This window comes from Capricornis sumatraensis, chromosome 12, assembly GCF_032405125.1.
Source record: "Capricornis sumatraensis isolate serow.1 chromosome 12, serow.2, whole genome shotgun sequence".
NCBI classification, from domain to species: domain Eukaryota; kingdom Metazoa; phylum Chordata; class Mammalia; order Artiodactyla; family Bovidae; genus Capricornis; species Capricornis sumatraensis.
Window position 1 is genome coordinate 38,287,847 of NC_091080.1, and position 17,738 is coordinate 38,305,584.

Sequence of the window (17,738 nt, forward strand, 5' to 3'; positions counted from 1 at the left end):
CATTTAGGGGTGAACACCAGACCAGGTCGATGCCTGTTTTAGCCGAAGTTGGCATTTCTAAACAACGTCCCGCCTCCAATCTAAGAACTACTTCCGGCCTTCGCTTGTTTTCCTCAGCGCGTATGTGAAGCAATGCATTCTGGGAGACGTTGAGATTTCCAGGTTGGGTGTGAATTCCGGACTTCGTTTCCCACAATGCCTTGGCGCGAATTCGTAATTCCTGCCGGGGTAACTGTGAGGTGGTCGCCATCTTGTGTACGGAGTGGCGGCTTGTTTCTCGGCTTCTGAGGGCCGGGCTTTCAGTCCCACCCGGTATCTGTTTGGGGAAGGTCTCCGCGCTTCTTTCACCTACTGTTTTGAGGTCAATGCAGAACTGTGGTAAAGGGTGAGTAAACAGATCATTTTAAGCGAGGTGAGGTTGTGGTGGTTGGGGGGGCGGGGGGGGTTCAGTTTCTTTCTTCTTCCCTCAGTGGCTTGGCTTCTCGCGGGCGCTTGACTGAACCCTTTAGGTTAACCGTAACCAGAAGCCGGGAGTGAACCTTTGGGTCTCGGAGGTCTTTGAAATTCCTAGACAGAACCTGAACGTGTCTCCTTTGGGACAGAGAAATTGGGGGAAGCGCTTTTGCCCGGGCTACCCTGTTTGGAGGTCAGGAGGCCTTAGGGTTCAGGTTATGTATAGGCCTCTCTCCTTTCTCTTCCCTGGGACTTTTCTGCTGTTTATAATGAGGAAGTGAGAGGCTGAGAAGCGGCCTAGGAGTGGCCTGTTTCTGGGAGGTTGGCGTTCTCTTCAGGAGTATTTTCTTCCAGTCCCCTTGGGGCCGTCCTGTCTCACTCGTGTTTTTGCCCTTTCCTTTTGCTCTCGTATTAGAGAAAGGAAGACCAGAGAGCGGGCGGAATGAAGTATTGACCAAAACAGGCTTTTGAATTGTATTGTTGAGGGTCCCCAAAAATTTTCAAGGGAAGCAGAGTTTATTTATCTATGAGATGGATGAACCATCTGGAAAAGATGAGGGCTTTGATTTGGGGAGTTGCCAGATTTCTAAACATCACATATTTCTGTCATTCTCAGGACAACTTAAGTTACTGTTTTTTTTTTTCTTTAAAATTAATGTAATACACACAGTTTGTGACACTTTTACTCTCCTCGCAAGAATAGGGCCTATAGAGATTGACATTTCAGTTAATCTGATGTTTGATTGCTAACACTTGTGGTTGTATGAGGTTTGCTAAGGACCTAGTGGTTTTAAACAGGAAGACATTTATGAGACTGTTTATTACAACCAGTTTGTATATGTGTCATTTTGGTTGGCACACTTACTCTCCCTTTTAGTACACGATTGTATATCTGTGTCATCGAAATGTGTATTACTGATTGAGCTTTCCAAGCTTGCTTAAGTTTTTGCTTAGGTTCTCGAATTCAGAAATACATCAGTTAGATTAAATAGGAGATATAACTTTCTTTAAAAAAGAATGTTTATTTAATCTTCAGTGAAACTCCTGCTTTAAATCACAATGTCATAACAGTAGTATGGGGTTATAAAATTACAACTTTAAAATTTTCGTGTTTTGTGAAAATGCTTTTTAAATGCTTATATCAAATTGTTTTTTTCTATTGTTTCTGAGGAAATTTTTGTTTAGATTTTTAAAGTATTTGTTGTGTGATTTGCTCCTCAGATGCCTTATGGTGAAATTGAAGCTAAATCCATGGGATATGAGGAAGAAGTACTAACTGAACCATGCTCCAAGAAATTAAAGTCTACTGAAGAGGCATATGTTTTCCCCTATCATGGTAGTGGTAATTTTTACAGAAAGCAAGAGAAAACTGGAAGTGATTGGACCCCTGTAACCATCACTAATGTTAGAGGACATAGTTATCCTCAGGAGGACAAAACCCAAACTACAGATTTGCTGAAACCTGCGCATGATGGGATGCCTAGTGACAGACTGGATGTTACTGAGTCTGTTGATTCACAAGTTGTACAGGATATGCATCCTCCATTGGTATCCACAGATGATGAGATATATAGCACAAGTAAAGCATTTATAGGACCCATTTACAAACCCCCTGAGAAAAAAAAACGTAATGACAGGAGGAATCAAGCAGACACTATCAATGATAGAGATGGCAAAAGAGAACAAAAGAAACAGAAATTTAACTCCAAAACATCTGAGATTGACAATGAATTGTTCCAGTTTTACAAAGAAATTGAAGAGCTTGAGAATGAAAAAGATGATTCGGAAAGTAGTTGTAAGGAACCCGAACCCTCTGAGAAACAACTCATTGCATGTTATCAGAGCCATAATAATGATCTGTTAAAATCTGAAGAAGAAAAGAAAAAATATCTTAGTAATGGCCTTCAACCACATTGTGATTATCAACAGTGCCTGGGGAATGAGCCAGGTGAATATCCTTGTAATGGACAAGTGATACCTACATTTTGTGACAATTCATTTACTTCCTTCAGGCCTCAGTGGCAAGCAGTGCATTCTTTTGTAGTACCACAAGACCCTCATCTTCCCAATTTTAACTATCACTTAAATATTGAAAGGTTCAGTGTTCCACCAAATCCACCATCAAATATTTTCCATGCCCAGGATGACTTTGAGATGCAGAATGGATATTTTGTAAATAGTTGTCATGCTAACTGGGATTGTTTGACTTTTGATGAGAACAATGAATATATTGACTGCAGTGATATTACCAGTAGTGATCATCCCTCTAGAAATGACTACAGTGTGCAAGATGGGTATGCGAGTAATGGTTTCTGTGAAACCAGTGAAGGATACTGGAAAGATCCTTCTCTGGACGAGTGTAATGGAACAGACAGGTTTATAAACCAGCAGTTTGAAGAGGAAAAGTTACATAAATTGCAGAAGTTACTTATTCTTTTAAGAGGTTTGCCTGGTTCTGGGAAAACAACATTGTCTCGGTAAGTAAAGGATACCAAGTGAATACTTGGTAATTTATTGCTTTAAGATCACGATAGTTGTAATCAATGGCAAATGCTTTTATATGTCTTGTAAAAAATCTTTAATTTGTTATACTTGAGAATGGCATATAATGGTAAATATTTTAAAAGATGTTTTCTGATAGAGGAAAGGAGAATTGACATATATTAAGATCCTGTTAAGGACTTTAAAAATAGATTCACCATGTGAAATAATGGCTGTGATGAAAGCAAATGCTATTTGAGAACTGTGCTGCCCTTCAAGTCAGCTGTTCAAGAAGAGTTGGATTCATGGGTAGAACACTTGAGCTTCGACTCAGTTATTTCAGTTTGTGACCTTGGACAGGTTTCGCCGTTAATGAATAATATTTATTTTTCTGGAATTATTATGAGAAGCAAGTGAGATAACCCAAGGAGAGGAATTTTGAGCTTGTTTTAAGAACTGTGTTGTGTTCGTACCATTGTTGATAGAGGGAACCTTTTTGCAGTTTCTTTAAGAGTTTGAAGTGAGCAATATTTGGAATTAGTGGAGTTAGAACTGATGATGTTTTATTGTGTGCTGAAATGTTTCAAATGCCTGTCTTTGTTTACATTTTTAAAGTATTGATGCAGTCAAACACATTTGTGCAGCTGTGAAAAACAATACAGATTCTTTGTAGTTTATATAGGATTATTCAAGGTTTATGCTAGATGAGAGGGAAAAGAGTCTATTTGATGTCTTTGGGTGATGATAAAAAAGTCCAAGGAACTATTTTGTAAATAGTTTATATTTATTTGCAAGACAGTCTAAAAAACGTAAGCAGTATTTCTTCAGAAGCAAGAAATTAGAGAAAGATTTAAGTTATGTAGACATTTCAAGCTAGATTGTAAACTGTGATTTTGTGAATGAATTTTAAGTCTGCATTTTGATTCTTTTTTAGTGAAAATTTTGTAGAGAAAATGATATTTCAACCCTTCTTTAGAAAGGATAGAAATTAAGAATGAAGTCTTAAAAACATGGGTGTTCTTCTAGATTTGGAATATCAGAAAAGAGATGGTTGGAAATTGGATGAAGGCATCTTCTGGTGAGGGCCTCTGGTATAGAATGTAAAAAAGAAGGGTTAGGTTTGGAACAACATATTGGAGTGTGTTGAAACTGAAAGTGAGTCAAGTGTAGTGGCGATTCAGTAGAAGTTCAAGGAGACATAATTGTAGTGGGAGATGAGAGGTGATTATATTTAATATGTTGTTGTTCAGTCACTAAGTCATGTCTGACTCTGCGACCCCGTGTATATTTCTTTATTTGAGAAATTAGGTGTAATAAGAATGGAAGTTACAGTCCCAATTACCATTTATGTTACTGTTTTTAGGTTATAGAGTACTTCCGTATATAACCATCTTGGAAGATGAATTAGCCTTTTCACTTTTTAGAAGCAGCGGAGGCTAATAAAAAATGAGTTCAGGTTAAAGGACTTGGGAGAAGTTATAAAACTGGTAAGAAATCAAAGTGGGCATGTAAATGAGAGTGTGTTTCTTACCTAATCCTTCACTTTAATATCTATCACATGGGTTGCTCTATACCTGACTCGTGGCTTTGAATAGCTTGGTTAAAGCAGCAGAAGTATCTCTTTAGGTCAGCACTTTTTTGAATGAAGTAGGAATGGTTATTTGGGATTGAATATGAAGCCTCATATTCTCTAGTGAGGAATGGTTTCATGTAGGATTTAGCTTTTCAAATGAGCTTTGAAAAAAGGAGTAAAGATTTGGAGGATCAGAGTTGAACTGATTTGGGGCACTAAATTATAATATTGTTTAGTATTAATATGTGGTAATGAGTTATAGTGAGTTAAATAAATTTCAAATTCTTTTGGGATGGTATTCAAGTCCCTTTCTTCCTTTAGTCTTTACCTACTTCTTTATCTTCATATCCTTGTGCACTTGAACTAGTACCCTGCTCTCCACTGCAGGAGACATAATATGTCTCCTTTCATTTTTCTCAGGATTTTACTTATGTAGAGGTTTTCTTAATTGCCTCCACTTTTGATGTTTTGGTTTCTCATCTCAACCCTCACGACAGCATTATCTTTTTATTTACTGATAATTGACCTAAGCCAACTTGGTTACAAGTGGCAGAAGCTTAGTGTTTACCACAACTTCATGAACAGATTTTGATGAAACCAGTCTTACATTAAATTTGAATACAAGTACAGACTTTAAATATTTACAAATAAACCTGTGCAAACCAGTTCACGCAACTTCTGTAGGTATGACAAGGTGCCAGCTCTTTGTCCTCTTAGGTAAACTGGCAGCTTTTTGATGAAAGGTTCATTTGAGGCAGAATTCAATAATATTCAAGAGGTAGAATTTTGTTGCTGTTGCAGTTGGCAATCAGCCAAACTGAATCCTTTGATTCCATGGTTGGTCTCAAGACCATTTAGGGATCAAGTTTGGGGTATCATTCTTAGGGGTGTGGGCTAAAGATTTTGCTAGATTCTTATACTGTGTTCTTGCAAGGAGGAGGCATAAATTGAAAATACTTCAGCAAATCCACATTCCTTTATGCTACAGATTTCACCAGTGAGAGTATTATCAGAAGCAGTAATTTCATCATATTAGCAAAATGTCTGGAGTTGATCAGGAATAAAAGATAGTTGAAGCACTTGTCAGAGAAAGTCCTACTCTGCTGGCTTTGATGATGAAGGGACCATGAGTCAAGATGGATATGTAGGTTGCTTTTAGAGAAATGCTAGTCTGACCACAACTTGATTTTAACCTAATGAAACTGATTTCAGACTTCTGACCTTCAGAACAGTAGGATAAATAAACCTGTGTTTTTAGCCACCAAGTTTGTGATAATTTGTTACAGCAGCCATAGAGCACAACGGTTTGAAGAGAGGAAGAGATTTTTTTTTTCCTTCTGTTGGAAGAGCTCTCAGTTTAAACTCCAGAGGAAAGATTGACTTTTTCTTATGTAGGGTAATTTTTTCTTCTTTCAAGGAGTATTTGGTGAATGAAGTGTCCCAGTAATCCTGGGCCAGAGGGTATGCAAGGCCCCTCAGTACATAAGGAGGTAAAGAATTCATGCAGTATCAGTTTTACTCAGAGGTTTTTTTTTAATCACTTCTATTTTTAAATATATATGATGTGTTATAGAAAACATATGGTTCTTAGAAATTAAAAAAAAATAAAGCAGGAAAATTACAGTGATGCAGGAAAATTACAGTGATTCTATATATAATAGACCATTTAGGGCAGTAGGACTCTCAAAATTACATTTAAAAAATACAGCTCACTTGTTACTCAAGTGAAAGATTTTAAGTACAGAGTAAATTTTTTATTTATGGTTGTGTTATAAAGTTCCCTGAAGCTGACTTGTTAAAGCAATAAACATTTATTGTCTCACAGTTTCTGAAGGACAGGAATCTGGATGCCTCTGGTTCAGGGTCTCTAATGATGCTATGATCACCATGTTGCCTTGGGCTGTGTTTTGGTCTGAAGGCTTGTCTTGGGGAAGACCTGCAGGGAATATCTCTCAGAATTGAAGACAAGACTCATTTCCTTGTGAGCTATTGGATTGAAGGCCTCAGTTTCTTGCTATCTGTGTAGGCTGTAAGGTCTCCTCAGTTGAGGGGATTATCCAAGGGTGTGGACACTAGGAGGCAGGGATGTTGTGAGCTATTGGTTTTGGCTCTTCCACCGTTGTTTATGTTGATTTTGGTGGCCTGGTTTCTGAAATTATTTTCATTTCTGAATTTGTTTAATACCACATTGGCAAGGTTGTTGTGAGGATTAAATGGAATCATAGAGGTATATGTATAAAATGCTTGGCACATACTAGGTCCTCAGAAGGATAGCTATTTTGAAAAAATACAAGTCAAGTGGCCAGTGGGACCACATCTGAAATTTTTATTGTATACTTCATTTCTCAAAAGTCTAAATTTTGGCATTCTGAGAATCCATTTTAGTACCTGTCGTAACTTCGAAGGGTTCTAATAGAATCTGACTCAGAACTTTGAAAATACTGATAGTCTTAAATAATTTACTTGTGGTTCAGATGGTTGATACGACATTAGATATATCTAGATTGATAAATGTATTTTTGAGATAAATAATTTACTTTTGGTTCAGATGGTTGATATGACATTAGATATATCTAGATTGATAAATGTATTTTTGAGATAATTCAGGGAATTTTGAAACGATGCATGAGCAGTCTGGGAGGAAAATGTCTCCCCAAGCTGAAATTATTTGCTGTAGTTATGATTTATACACCTAAGATATTCTTCATTGAGATTTGCTCATGTTTGATGTTGACATGGTTTAATGATATAAGTTGATTTACTATTCCTTTCCTCCCCACTTTTTTTTTTTTTTTTGGAAGAGGTTAAGCATTTCTTGAGTACAGAAGATCCTATACTCTTGTAGTATGGTATTATTAAATCTAGAAGATCACCTGCTAGTAAAGTAGTAGAACAGAGGGGGGAAAAAAAGAAACATATGTTATCTAGGAAAGATAGTATCAGGATTCTGGTACTTTTAAACATAACTGGATATCATCTAGTTGATTATGATCAAAATTTTTTTAGACAATTGAGCTTTGGTTTGGAATGCTAATATTGTGGCATTTTTTTCACTTACAAACAAATAGGATGCCAAATGTGTTAGATGGTATATTTTGGGAAAATCATGGCCAGTTAAAAGAGAAATCCAGCTTTATCCTCAAACAATTAATTTAAACCATTTCCTTTTTTTAAGATTCATTTTTAATTGAAGGATAATTGCTTTACAGAGTTGTGTTGGTTTCTGCCAACTTCAACATGATAAACATTTACTTTGGTTTGCTTAAAGTAATTTGAATCAGAATTCTATAAGTGGAAGTATACAGTACATTTTTTATATTTATATATGATTTTATTTTCATATAAAATACATGCAGTTTTATCTGAGGAAAGGAGAGATGTTTGTTATTTTAATAGTTGAAATTCTGTTACTTTTATTAGGAATTATTCTTGAATCATATCAGGACAATATCATCCCTTCCACCACCTTCTACTCCCTTCCCCTTCTCAAAAAGAGATTATAGAATTATATATGCTCAGTTGCTTCAGTCCACTCCATGGACTGTGACCTGCCAGGCTCCTCTGTCCACGGGATTCTCCAGGCATGAATACTGGAGTGGGTTGCCATGCCCTCCTCCAGAGGATCTTCCTGACCCAGGGATGGAACCCACATCTATTAAGTTTCCTGCATTGGCAGGCAGCCTCCTTACCCCTAGAGCCCTCTCAGAAGCCCAATACGATGATAATCCAACTGCCTAATGTTTGAAGGAGGAGAGATACAGTGAAAGTCGCCTCAGTTGTGTCTGACTCTCTGTGACGCCATAGTCTATACAGCCCATGGAATCCAGGCCAGAATACTGGAGTGGGTAGCCTATCCCTTCTCCAGGTGATCTTCACGACCCAGGAATCAACCAGGGTCTCCTGCATTGCAGGTGGATTTTTTGTTATTGTTGGATCCAAATTGTTCCTACTGTCTTTTCCCTTTTATCAGCACATCTCCAATCTCTTTCATGAGTCACTGATTATGGGAATTCTCTTACACTGAACACTTGTCAGTCTCTCTGTGCTTAGAAGTTAAAGGTGGTAAATCGTGAGAACAGACCTTGATTACCACCGACTTGTTCTGAAAGTGTGTTCTTTGTTCAGTATTTAGTAGTTAATTTCATTTAGTAATTTAATCTCTTAAAAGTTAAAAACATGATTATACTCTGGAGGATCATTGACTGTTTCACAGCCTTAAACCTCAAGTCCCACTTTCAGGTCATGCATGTTTGTGCTTCATAGAAATAGTATATCAAAGCTATCAAAACTTAATTTGAGCCAAATGTAGTTTTCCCCAGATGAATTGCTTTGTTACACTTGCTTGTTTTAGGTTACCTATTGCGTTAAATTTAGGCAATTTTAGACACCAAATACAAATTCACTAAAGTTAAAACATGGAAAGTTGACATCATTTTGAAATTGAAGAGTGTTTTTTAAAGTTGCAATATAGAAATCACTTTAAAAAGTTTTTATTACTGGCTATTATGTAGATTTAAGTATGAAGTGATATTTGGAATCTGAAAGCTTTTTAAGGTTCAACTCCTGTGCTGTTCTGCCTGCAATATATTTACAAATATGTACCAGCTATTCATTTACTAATCTTTCCTATGTGGCTTATTTCTGATGGTTATAGATTTTATAAACGGCACCTTTATGATTTCTTTTATTAACAGAATTCTGCTTGGTCAGAGTCGTGATGGCATTGTGTTCAGCACTGATGACTATTTTCACCATCAAGATGGGTACAGGTATAATGTTAATCAACTTGGTGATGCCCATGACTGGAACCAGAACAGAGGTTTGTTTTGGGCCAAGTCTCCTGGGATAGAATATTTGACTAGGAGTCACAATACCTGAATTTTTATTCTTGACTTTTTTTCTTTTTACCAACTGGATGACTTTGACAAGCCAGCAAAAGAGCTTTGAGACCCAGTTTTTCATCTCTTAGAAGCAGTGATAATTATACTTACTCTATCTGATTGAGGTGAAAATCAGAGAATGTAGTTAGAATATTTTTTAAGCTGTAGATAGTGTACATAAGCCAGTACAATGGAAGTATAGGATGTTTTGATATACTGCTTTATACCTCATGAACAAATTCAGAAAACTGATACTACCTCATGAACAAATTCAGAAAACTTAGATATTTTTGTTATGTGTTACCAAAAGTTATTTCCTCGAGTAATGCTAATATTTTCTAAGTCTTAATGTCTGTGAATATTAAACATTTTTTTCACTGATACAAAAAAATTACTTAATACACTTTTTAGAGGCACATGGGTCAATTTGCTTTAATTTTGGAATGATAGTTATTAACCTTGGCTGCACATTTGAATCACTTGGGGATTTTTTTTTTTAACTCATGCCCAAGTGTTAGTCTCAGAGATTCTGGTTTAGTTAGTCTGATGTGCTTGCGTGCTCATTCACTTCAGTCATGTCCAATTCTTTACGACCCTTTGGACCTTCAGGCTTCTCTGCCCATGGGATTCTCCAGGCAGGAATGCTGGAGTGGGTTGCCATGTCCTTCTTCAGATCTTCCTGACTCAGGGATAGAACCTGCGTCTTCCCAGGCACTGAGCCGTTGGGGAAGCCCCTGGTTGGTCTGGAGTGGATCTAAACATTGGTGGTTTTTTTGGGAAGTTTCCCAGATATTCTAATGTTACAGTCAGAATTGAAAACTACTAATCTAGAACTGTGTAGATACATGCTTATATTATACTATAATCTGACTTCTTTTTTAAAAGATTAAGAATGCAGTGATGATGAAACATTATTTAAACCTGGAGTAGAGCGATTACAATGAACAGCCTATTTGCTTCCTTGTGGTAGTCATTTAACTTGTAGGAATAATTTGGTTCAACCTTTTTTTCTAAGTAAACGGTTGTCCCATTTTTAGTGATGCTAAGATCAGTAGCTTCAGAGGGACAGTTTGCTCCCTGTTTTATTCAAGAATGAATGGTGTCCTTAATCAGTTATTTCATTAAAGTTGCAAAATGATTTTTCTAGATCTGTCATTCCTTCTGTGTTCAGTGGCTAGAATTCTTCTGTAATGAGGAATGTCCTCTTACCTAGAACTAGCAGCTAGTGTTACCCTGAAGTACAGTATATGCAGGAAAAGCAGCATAAATGCTTTTCTTTCTAATTCTCAATATTCAAAGTAAGGAATTTCAGTGAGGATATTTTTGAATAAAAAGTTTAAATGTCAGATAAGTTTGATTTTCAGACTATTTTCTAGTATTGATTCTAGGATTTCTCCAAATATTTATTTTAGAAAAAAAAATTTTTTTAATTAATTCTTTTTTACTTTTTAAAATGCTGCAGTGTTACTGCCCAAGTCAAATAAGGGTCATACTGGCAGTTCCCCAAAATGCTTAGAGTTATTGGCCCAGAGTTAAGAGGAACAGAAGTAGATGATAAGGGGAATGAGGCAGTATATCTTTGGTGAACTGGAAAGTTTGTTTGTGTGGGACATGTTTTTTCTTTCTGCAATACTAGACTATTTTATTAAAATGTTTTTGTCATGTGAATTATACTCGCTGAACATATTGGTGTCTAGATAAACCACTGGTTTTATTAGTATAGTAAGTGTGGACTTTTCCAAGGTAATTTTTGACCCCTTTCAAGGTAATGATAACTGGCAATCACTAGACATTTTGAAAGTTGTGAGCATTACATTTAATTTACAAACGTTTATTGAATACTTTTAAGTCCCAGTCATTATTCTGGGAATATCAGTCTGTCTCATGTTTATCAAAAGAATCTAAATTCATCTTTAACTGCTTATAAATTTAAAATATCTCCAAGGTGTCATTATTCTCTTTCTTAGAGTATGGTGGTTAATTTGTTTGAGAAAATGACTCTCTTTATTTGAGTATTCAGATGTTGTTTTCTTAGGACCTTTATTTTCCTGGAGTGCACTGGAATGTGGTATTGGATGATAATTATTCATGGAAAGAGAATAATATCTCCATTCCTGCAAATCAGAGATTTATTTGGTTAATAAGCTCCTTTTGTAGAACTTGACTCCTTAGAGGTGTAAGCCGGTCTATAGACATTAGGAGAATTATTTAGGAGAATTACTTGAATTTTTTTTTTTTTTTAATGAAAGTATGATCACTGTTTGGGGTGAAGCAGTGGGAATTGATAGCATCTTGGTATCCTGTCTGTGACCCAAATTGTAACTTTCTTTTAATATTTAGAGACGTCTTCTCCCAAATATGCATTTACATTCCACATTAGTCATTATTACTTAGCCTTTAAAATTCTGTTTTCCTTTAGACATCTGTATAAATGTTTTCATTATGTGAAACTTAGTGGTTTGAATTCTAAATCCCAGCAAAACTTCCGTATCATTGCATTTTGCCTCAGTCTTTTAAATTTTATAGTGGGGAGAAGGAAATGGCAACCCACTCTAGTATTCTTGTCTGGGAAATCTCATGGACAGAGGAGCATGGCAGGCTATAGTCCATGGAGTCTCAAAAGAGTTGGACACGACTTAGCCACTAAACAACAACCACCGTCCATAGCCCCACCTGTTAGAGGTAATCTGTGTTACTCTGTTATGTAAATTCAAAGCACTAACTAACTGATTTGCTCCTTGAGCATCTGCAGCTTCCAGTCTGAGGAAATCTCAGGTTTCTCTAGGAAGAGGCATGATACATGAATCTGGAATGACAACAGCCAAGTCAGGAGGTCCCCCGAGGGACAAGGTCAGAGAGGTCAGAACCATGAGAGGGTGATCCTTGGCAGACGCCCAGGATGGAGACAGAGCCAAAGGGTGGACACCACCCCTCCTCCAGCTGTGGCCACTTCAGGAAGGTTTCTGAGAGTCACAGGTCCACTAGCCTCCTCCCCATCCAAGTGACTGCTCTTCTGCTGCTTTCTGTGAGAGCAGTCTTAAATGGAGTCTCTCTCATAAATGATGGAACTCTGTAAAATAAAATAAAATAAATTTTATAATGGGCTTTTAATTGTCTTGCCTGTCGTTAACAGGAATCACTGTGAAATAATTCTCATCTCATACGGGAATCAACAGCATAGGGACAGGGAGATAGTTTGAAAAGTTCTGTTGTAGCTCAGCTCCCAATTTCAGAAATCATTGTCCTAAGAAATACCCACAAAGTCAGTTGAACCATGAAATTTAGTTGCTTAGAATGTAAGTAGTGATAAATCCATAGCCCTTTTTTTTTTTTTTTTTACCTAAGTCTCTTATTTCAAAAGAATTATTGGTAATTTTACCTATAGAAAACAACTTTTGGTGTCTTAGTAACTTTCCACATCTTTATATTTTGCCCAAAATGAAATCAGTTACATATTGTCTTGTAAATTGCCATTTTCTGTTAAAAGTCTCCATCTTTCCATATCATTAAATGTTTGTCTCTTTTCATACTCAGACCATATTCAGATGTAACTTGCCCCTACATTTTCTGTAAATGAAAGCTCTAGACTGAAGTCTTCATTAACTGTAAGTTCAACAGAATATTTCCCCTAAAATGTCCTTTACAGCTAGTTTTTTAAAACCAACATTCGGTCTGAAGAAAACCCATTACATGTATTTATGTCTCTTAATTCCACTTAATCTAGCAGAGTCCTTTTATTTCCATGCACTGGCTCTAGAGATTGCACAGTTTTGTTTTTAAGTACAGGGATGTAGAAAATTGCTTAATGAATATTTAAATTTTATTTTACATATTTTTATCTAATAGTTCTGTTTTTTTTTTTTAATTTATTTTTTATTTCAGCAAAGCAAGCTATCAATCAGGGGAGATCGCCGGTCATAATAGACAACACTAATACACAAGCTTGGGAAATGAAACCATATGTGGAAATGGTAAATATGAGATATGAGAGAGTTTTTCTATTCTTTTCAGTTTTTTCATATTCTGAAATTTCAGTTACTTTGATGTTTACTATTAAAACATTTGTTCTTGTTCTCTAAAGAGGTGTGTCCATTTGCTCAATTTTTTAAAAATTGAGAATGGTGCTTATTAAGCAATATATTCATCTTGTTAGTTTTGCCTGGACTTGAGAATAGTGATTGGAACTTGACTGTTAAGTAGCCTTAAAATTTTTATAAACCATATTATTTTAAAGGTAAATTTTTCTTGGTTGAGCAAATTGAGAAGTATTGTCTAAGTGAAATTTATATGTCTTCCATCTTTTTACTTTAAGAAGTATTCTCTGGGTTTTTGTTTTCTTCCTTTCTTTTGTGTAGGCCATAGGAAAAGGATACAGAGTAGAGTTTCATGAACCTGAAACTTGGTGGAAATTTGATCCTGAAGAATTAGAAAAGTAAGGCACTCAAAAAAAATTTTTAATCTCTTACCTTTTTTTTCTTTCTTTTCTCCTTTTCATGATCAATTTCTTTACTAGCTTTTGTTTGTTAAATCTTTGATACCTATGAATAGGGACTATTACTACTGCTGCTGCTGCTGCTGCTAAGTCACTTCAGTCGTGTCCAACTCTGGGCGACCCCGTAGACGGCAGCCTACCAGGCTCCGCTGTCCCTGGGATTCTCCAGGCAAGGACACTGGAGTGGGTTCACTTTCTATTAAGAGGAGCATTGACTTAAATTCAACTTGTTTGAGGCTCTTTGCAAAATTACATTTCCTTAAATGTTCTTTGTTAAGTGTGTTCGTTACTTTTTCTTAGTGACTTCCTGCGTTGGTTCCCAGTTTATTGAATGCTAGTGGAGATCCAGAAAACTGAGAGAAAAACTAGGACTTCTGCTTTTTAGCTAGGCCACTTCTCTGCATTGCCTTTCCAGCTTCATCTCCTTCCCATTTTAGATCCCATCACCTTTTTACCTGATGCTTTTCTCTCTCCCCCTTTTCCATCTTTACTGCAACATATCCATTATCCTATAGCCAAGATTTAGGGAATCAATGTGTTTAAGAATTCAGATTTTGTTTTTTTTTAAATTTTAGAAAGGTAATACAGAACCTGTACCTAATTGTTAGCACTTCTAGCAAGAGTTTGGGGCAGCATGGCATAATCAAACATCTCCGTGTTTCTGCAGCAGATTGTGAATGATCAGTCTGTTCAGATGAGAAAAATTTATATGGTTTAATGTTCTGAGTAGATCATGCTGCCATATGAGTACAGGCATGGTTAGACTTTGCTTCTGTGTGAGTCAACAGAAAACTGAATTTTCAGAGTATTTTAGATTTCAGGATTTGTGAGGGATTGTGGTCTTGTATACTTTCAACCCTGATCTTCCATTTGTGTTTACCTTTATTCATTTCCCCTGGTTTTCCTGACTGTAAATCATTTTTCCTTTCTTCATTTTCACTCCTCCTACCTCACCTTTGTTGACAACTTTTAACTCACATACCTTACAATTTACCCATTAAAAGTGTACAATTCAGTGGTTTTCAGTATATTCACAGAGTTGTGCAACCATCACCTCTCTGTTTAAGACCATTTTTTTCTCCCACGTTTCCCTCTTCTGCTTAAAACTGTTATTCTGTATATGGTGTTCAACTGCTTTCTTTCCTCCTTGCCTTTCATTCCTTTTGTATCTTTGAATTTTTGTTGCTTTGGTTATCTTTCTTTCCCTTTCTAATTTGCATGCCAAATCAAATTTATGAAGAAACTGGTAGATATTATTAATATCTGGTATTCTTTGCCTGCCCTCTGTGTGATTATTGCTCCTCAGGTAGAAAGAAGAGAGAGTTTAAAAACTAAAGATACGCTTAATCAAAAAAAAAGTAAAAAAAAAAAAAAACAACTAAAGATACTTGGCGTGTGTTGAATAAGTGAGTTAATGGAAGTATTGTTGTTGAAACTTATTATAATTCTTAATATAAAATAACTTTACAAAATAAAGTCAATTTAACTGCTATCTAGTATAGTTTGACAGATTTTTATGTCATTTTTCTGGGAAGATGAGTTAGCTTTAGTAAGTCTAGAACTTAATAAATGTAAAATATGTTCTGTATGTTTTGCCATGTCCAACTCAAGTTACAGAAAACTACAAGGGTTAAATTTTTAAAAAAATTTTTTGAGAGACAAGAATAATTTGTAAACCACTTTTTGCTGTCAAAATTAAACTCACAGAAAAGTACATTAAAAATATGTAGTTTAACAAGTTTCTCATAAGTCAGATATTCATTTAACTGTTACTCGTGTCATGAGAGCTTTACTAACACTTTAGAAGTTTTTTTTAATTCCTTTTCCTGGTAACAATTCCCTACAATTACTTGCTTGCTGTTCCTTAAAGCCTTTTTTTTGCTTTAAAAAAAAATCCTTCACTTTAGCACCATAGTTTAGTTTCTTTCAAAGTTTATATATTAATAAATAGAATTACACAATATATAGTCATTGTTTCTAGTTTCTTTCATTCAATACTATGTTTGTGAGATATGTAAAAATTGTATTGCTAATAATAGTTTGGTGTTTATAATAAATTTTTTTAATGCAGATGTGTTAAAAATAACTTTTACAAGTTATACATATTTTATATTGATTTTTGTAAGTCCTAGAAACCCACTCAGTTCTTCTGTAATTCTCAAAACGGTGTTGCATAATCTTTTTATTTTCTTGTTTAAAAGTTGGGGGTCATTAACTCAGTGGTTCAGTGAACCAGTAGTTAGTTCTATGTGAAGAAAGTATAATCAGTTAACATTTTGCTGTGATTTATGGTATTTTAAGCCTTTTTACTATATTGTTTAAAACTGAGAGAGCCCTTTTTTTAGAGGTATATCTTCTAGTATTTATTTGCAAAAGGTAATTTAGACTCTATTCAGCTCTGTTACTCTAAAATAGGTTAATCCTATACATTCTTAAAAAATAGAATTAAAATCCTTTTCTTTTTCGGTAGGAGGAATAAACATGGTGTGTCTCGAAAGAAGATTGCTCAGATGTTGGATCGTTATGAATATCAAATGTCCATCTCTATTGTAATGAATTCAGTGGAACCGCCACACAAAAGCACACAAAGACCTCCTCCTTCACAGGAGAGACAGAGGTGGGGAGGCTCTCTAGGCTCACATAATGAAGTCTGTGTTACAAATAATCATTAAGTTGGCTATTTCAGCTAACTCATTTGTTGCTTGCCCTTAAAAAAAATTAGTGAGCCTGTCTTGAAACTTAAGTAGTTTCAGATTTTAACAAAAGACCACGTTGCCTCACAAAAGATGTTCCCAGCAAGTTGTTTAAATTTTGAAGTGTAAATAAAAATTATATAAAATTGTATTTTAAATGTTTTTATAATCTTTTGTTGTAATACTTCTGGTTATTATGAAGATCCCTGAGTAGAGTGGGTAGGAACCAGAATGTTTTTCTATAATTGAATTTTAAACTGATTTTATCTTTTGTAGATGTCAGACAGTTTTATAGTTCATACCTAAATTCAACTTTTCATAAAACTTGAGTATTTTTCTTTGACTATCTTAAATATTTAATATTAACTTGTTATAGGAACTTTAGTTGATTCTTCTATTCATAATACTGGTAAAATTATGCTTTTCTGCAAATTCATCTTTGTAAAGTATTTCTAAGCTGTAATTAGCATATCACTTACTAAAACAAAATTCTTTGTCAAATGCCAATACAGTAGGTATATCAGTCACCAGGGGTTTTTTCCTCTGTAATTTATGTTTTCATCACCCTTCTTCTTAAGCCATTCCCTGTCTCTCCATACTCCCCAATTCTGGAATGAAAAACAGGGCAATGACTATATAGTTTATAAAAGCTCTTCACGTTATTCTGATAGTATATCACTTTTCTCTATTTAAATTAACACAGGATAATTCTAGTGTGAAAAATATTTTAGACAGCTCCTTAGCATTAATTATAGGAAGATTTGTCCTCTGGATTGTTTTACTTCTCCAGGTTTTAGCTTTTCTTTAAGGACAACTGTGTATCTCACTTTATCGTTTTTGTAAGATTGTGTTCCATCACTTAAAATTTTAAAATCGAGATGGAATTCATTTCAGAGCTCTTGGGCAATTCATCCTAATTTTGCTTTGATTTATCCATTTTTAGGAAAGAAAAAAACAAGCTAATTACAACTGTTGAAAATTTTTTATGTGTTTTACATGGTAATAGTTCATGTCGTTTAAGTCTTCCTTCTCCTAAACCAACCTATCCTAAATCCTACAGTATATTTTTTTCTTTAATTTTAATTTGTATGAAGTATAGTTGATTAACAGTGTTGTGGTAGTTATAGGTGTAGAGCAAAGTGGTGAATCTCATAATCTTCTGATGT

The 17,738-nt window shown here is 35.3% G+C and overlaps 1 protein-coding gene across 3 annotated transcripts in view; it reads left to right on the plus strand.

Moving 5' to 3' along the window:
- The first annotated feature begins 263 nt into the window (after positions 1 to 263).
- N4BP2L2 (NEDD4 binding protein 2 like 2) overlaps positions 264 to 17,738 on the plus strand; it is a 67,865-nt gene continuing 50,390 nt past the window's right edge. The window contains exons 1-6 of one of the 3 annotated variants that reach the window (XM_068984581.1): positions 264 to 385; positions 1,675 to 2,930; positions 9,202 to 9,326; positions 13,270 to 13,358; positions 13,743 to 13,819; positions 16,350 to 16,496. In XM_068984581.1, the coding sequence (XP_068840682.1) occupies positions 1,675 to 2,930; positions 9,202 to 9,326; positions 13,270 to 13,358; positions 13,743 to 13,819; positions 16,350 to 16,496 (1,694 nt within the window). In that variant the 5' untranslated portion in view covers positions 264 to 385. Of the gene's footprint in view, positions 386 to 1,674; positions 2,931 to 9,201; positions 9,327 to 13,269; positions 13,359 to 13,742; positions 13,820 to 16,349; positions 16,707 to 17,738 lie in introns of those variants that run through there. The other 2 variants (XM_068984582.1, XM_068984584.1) reach the window with 2 other exon arrangements.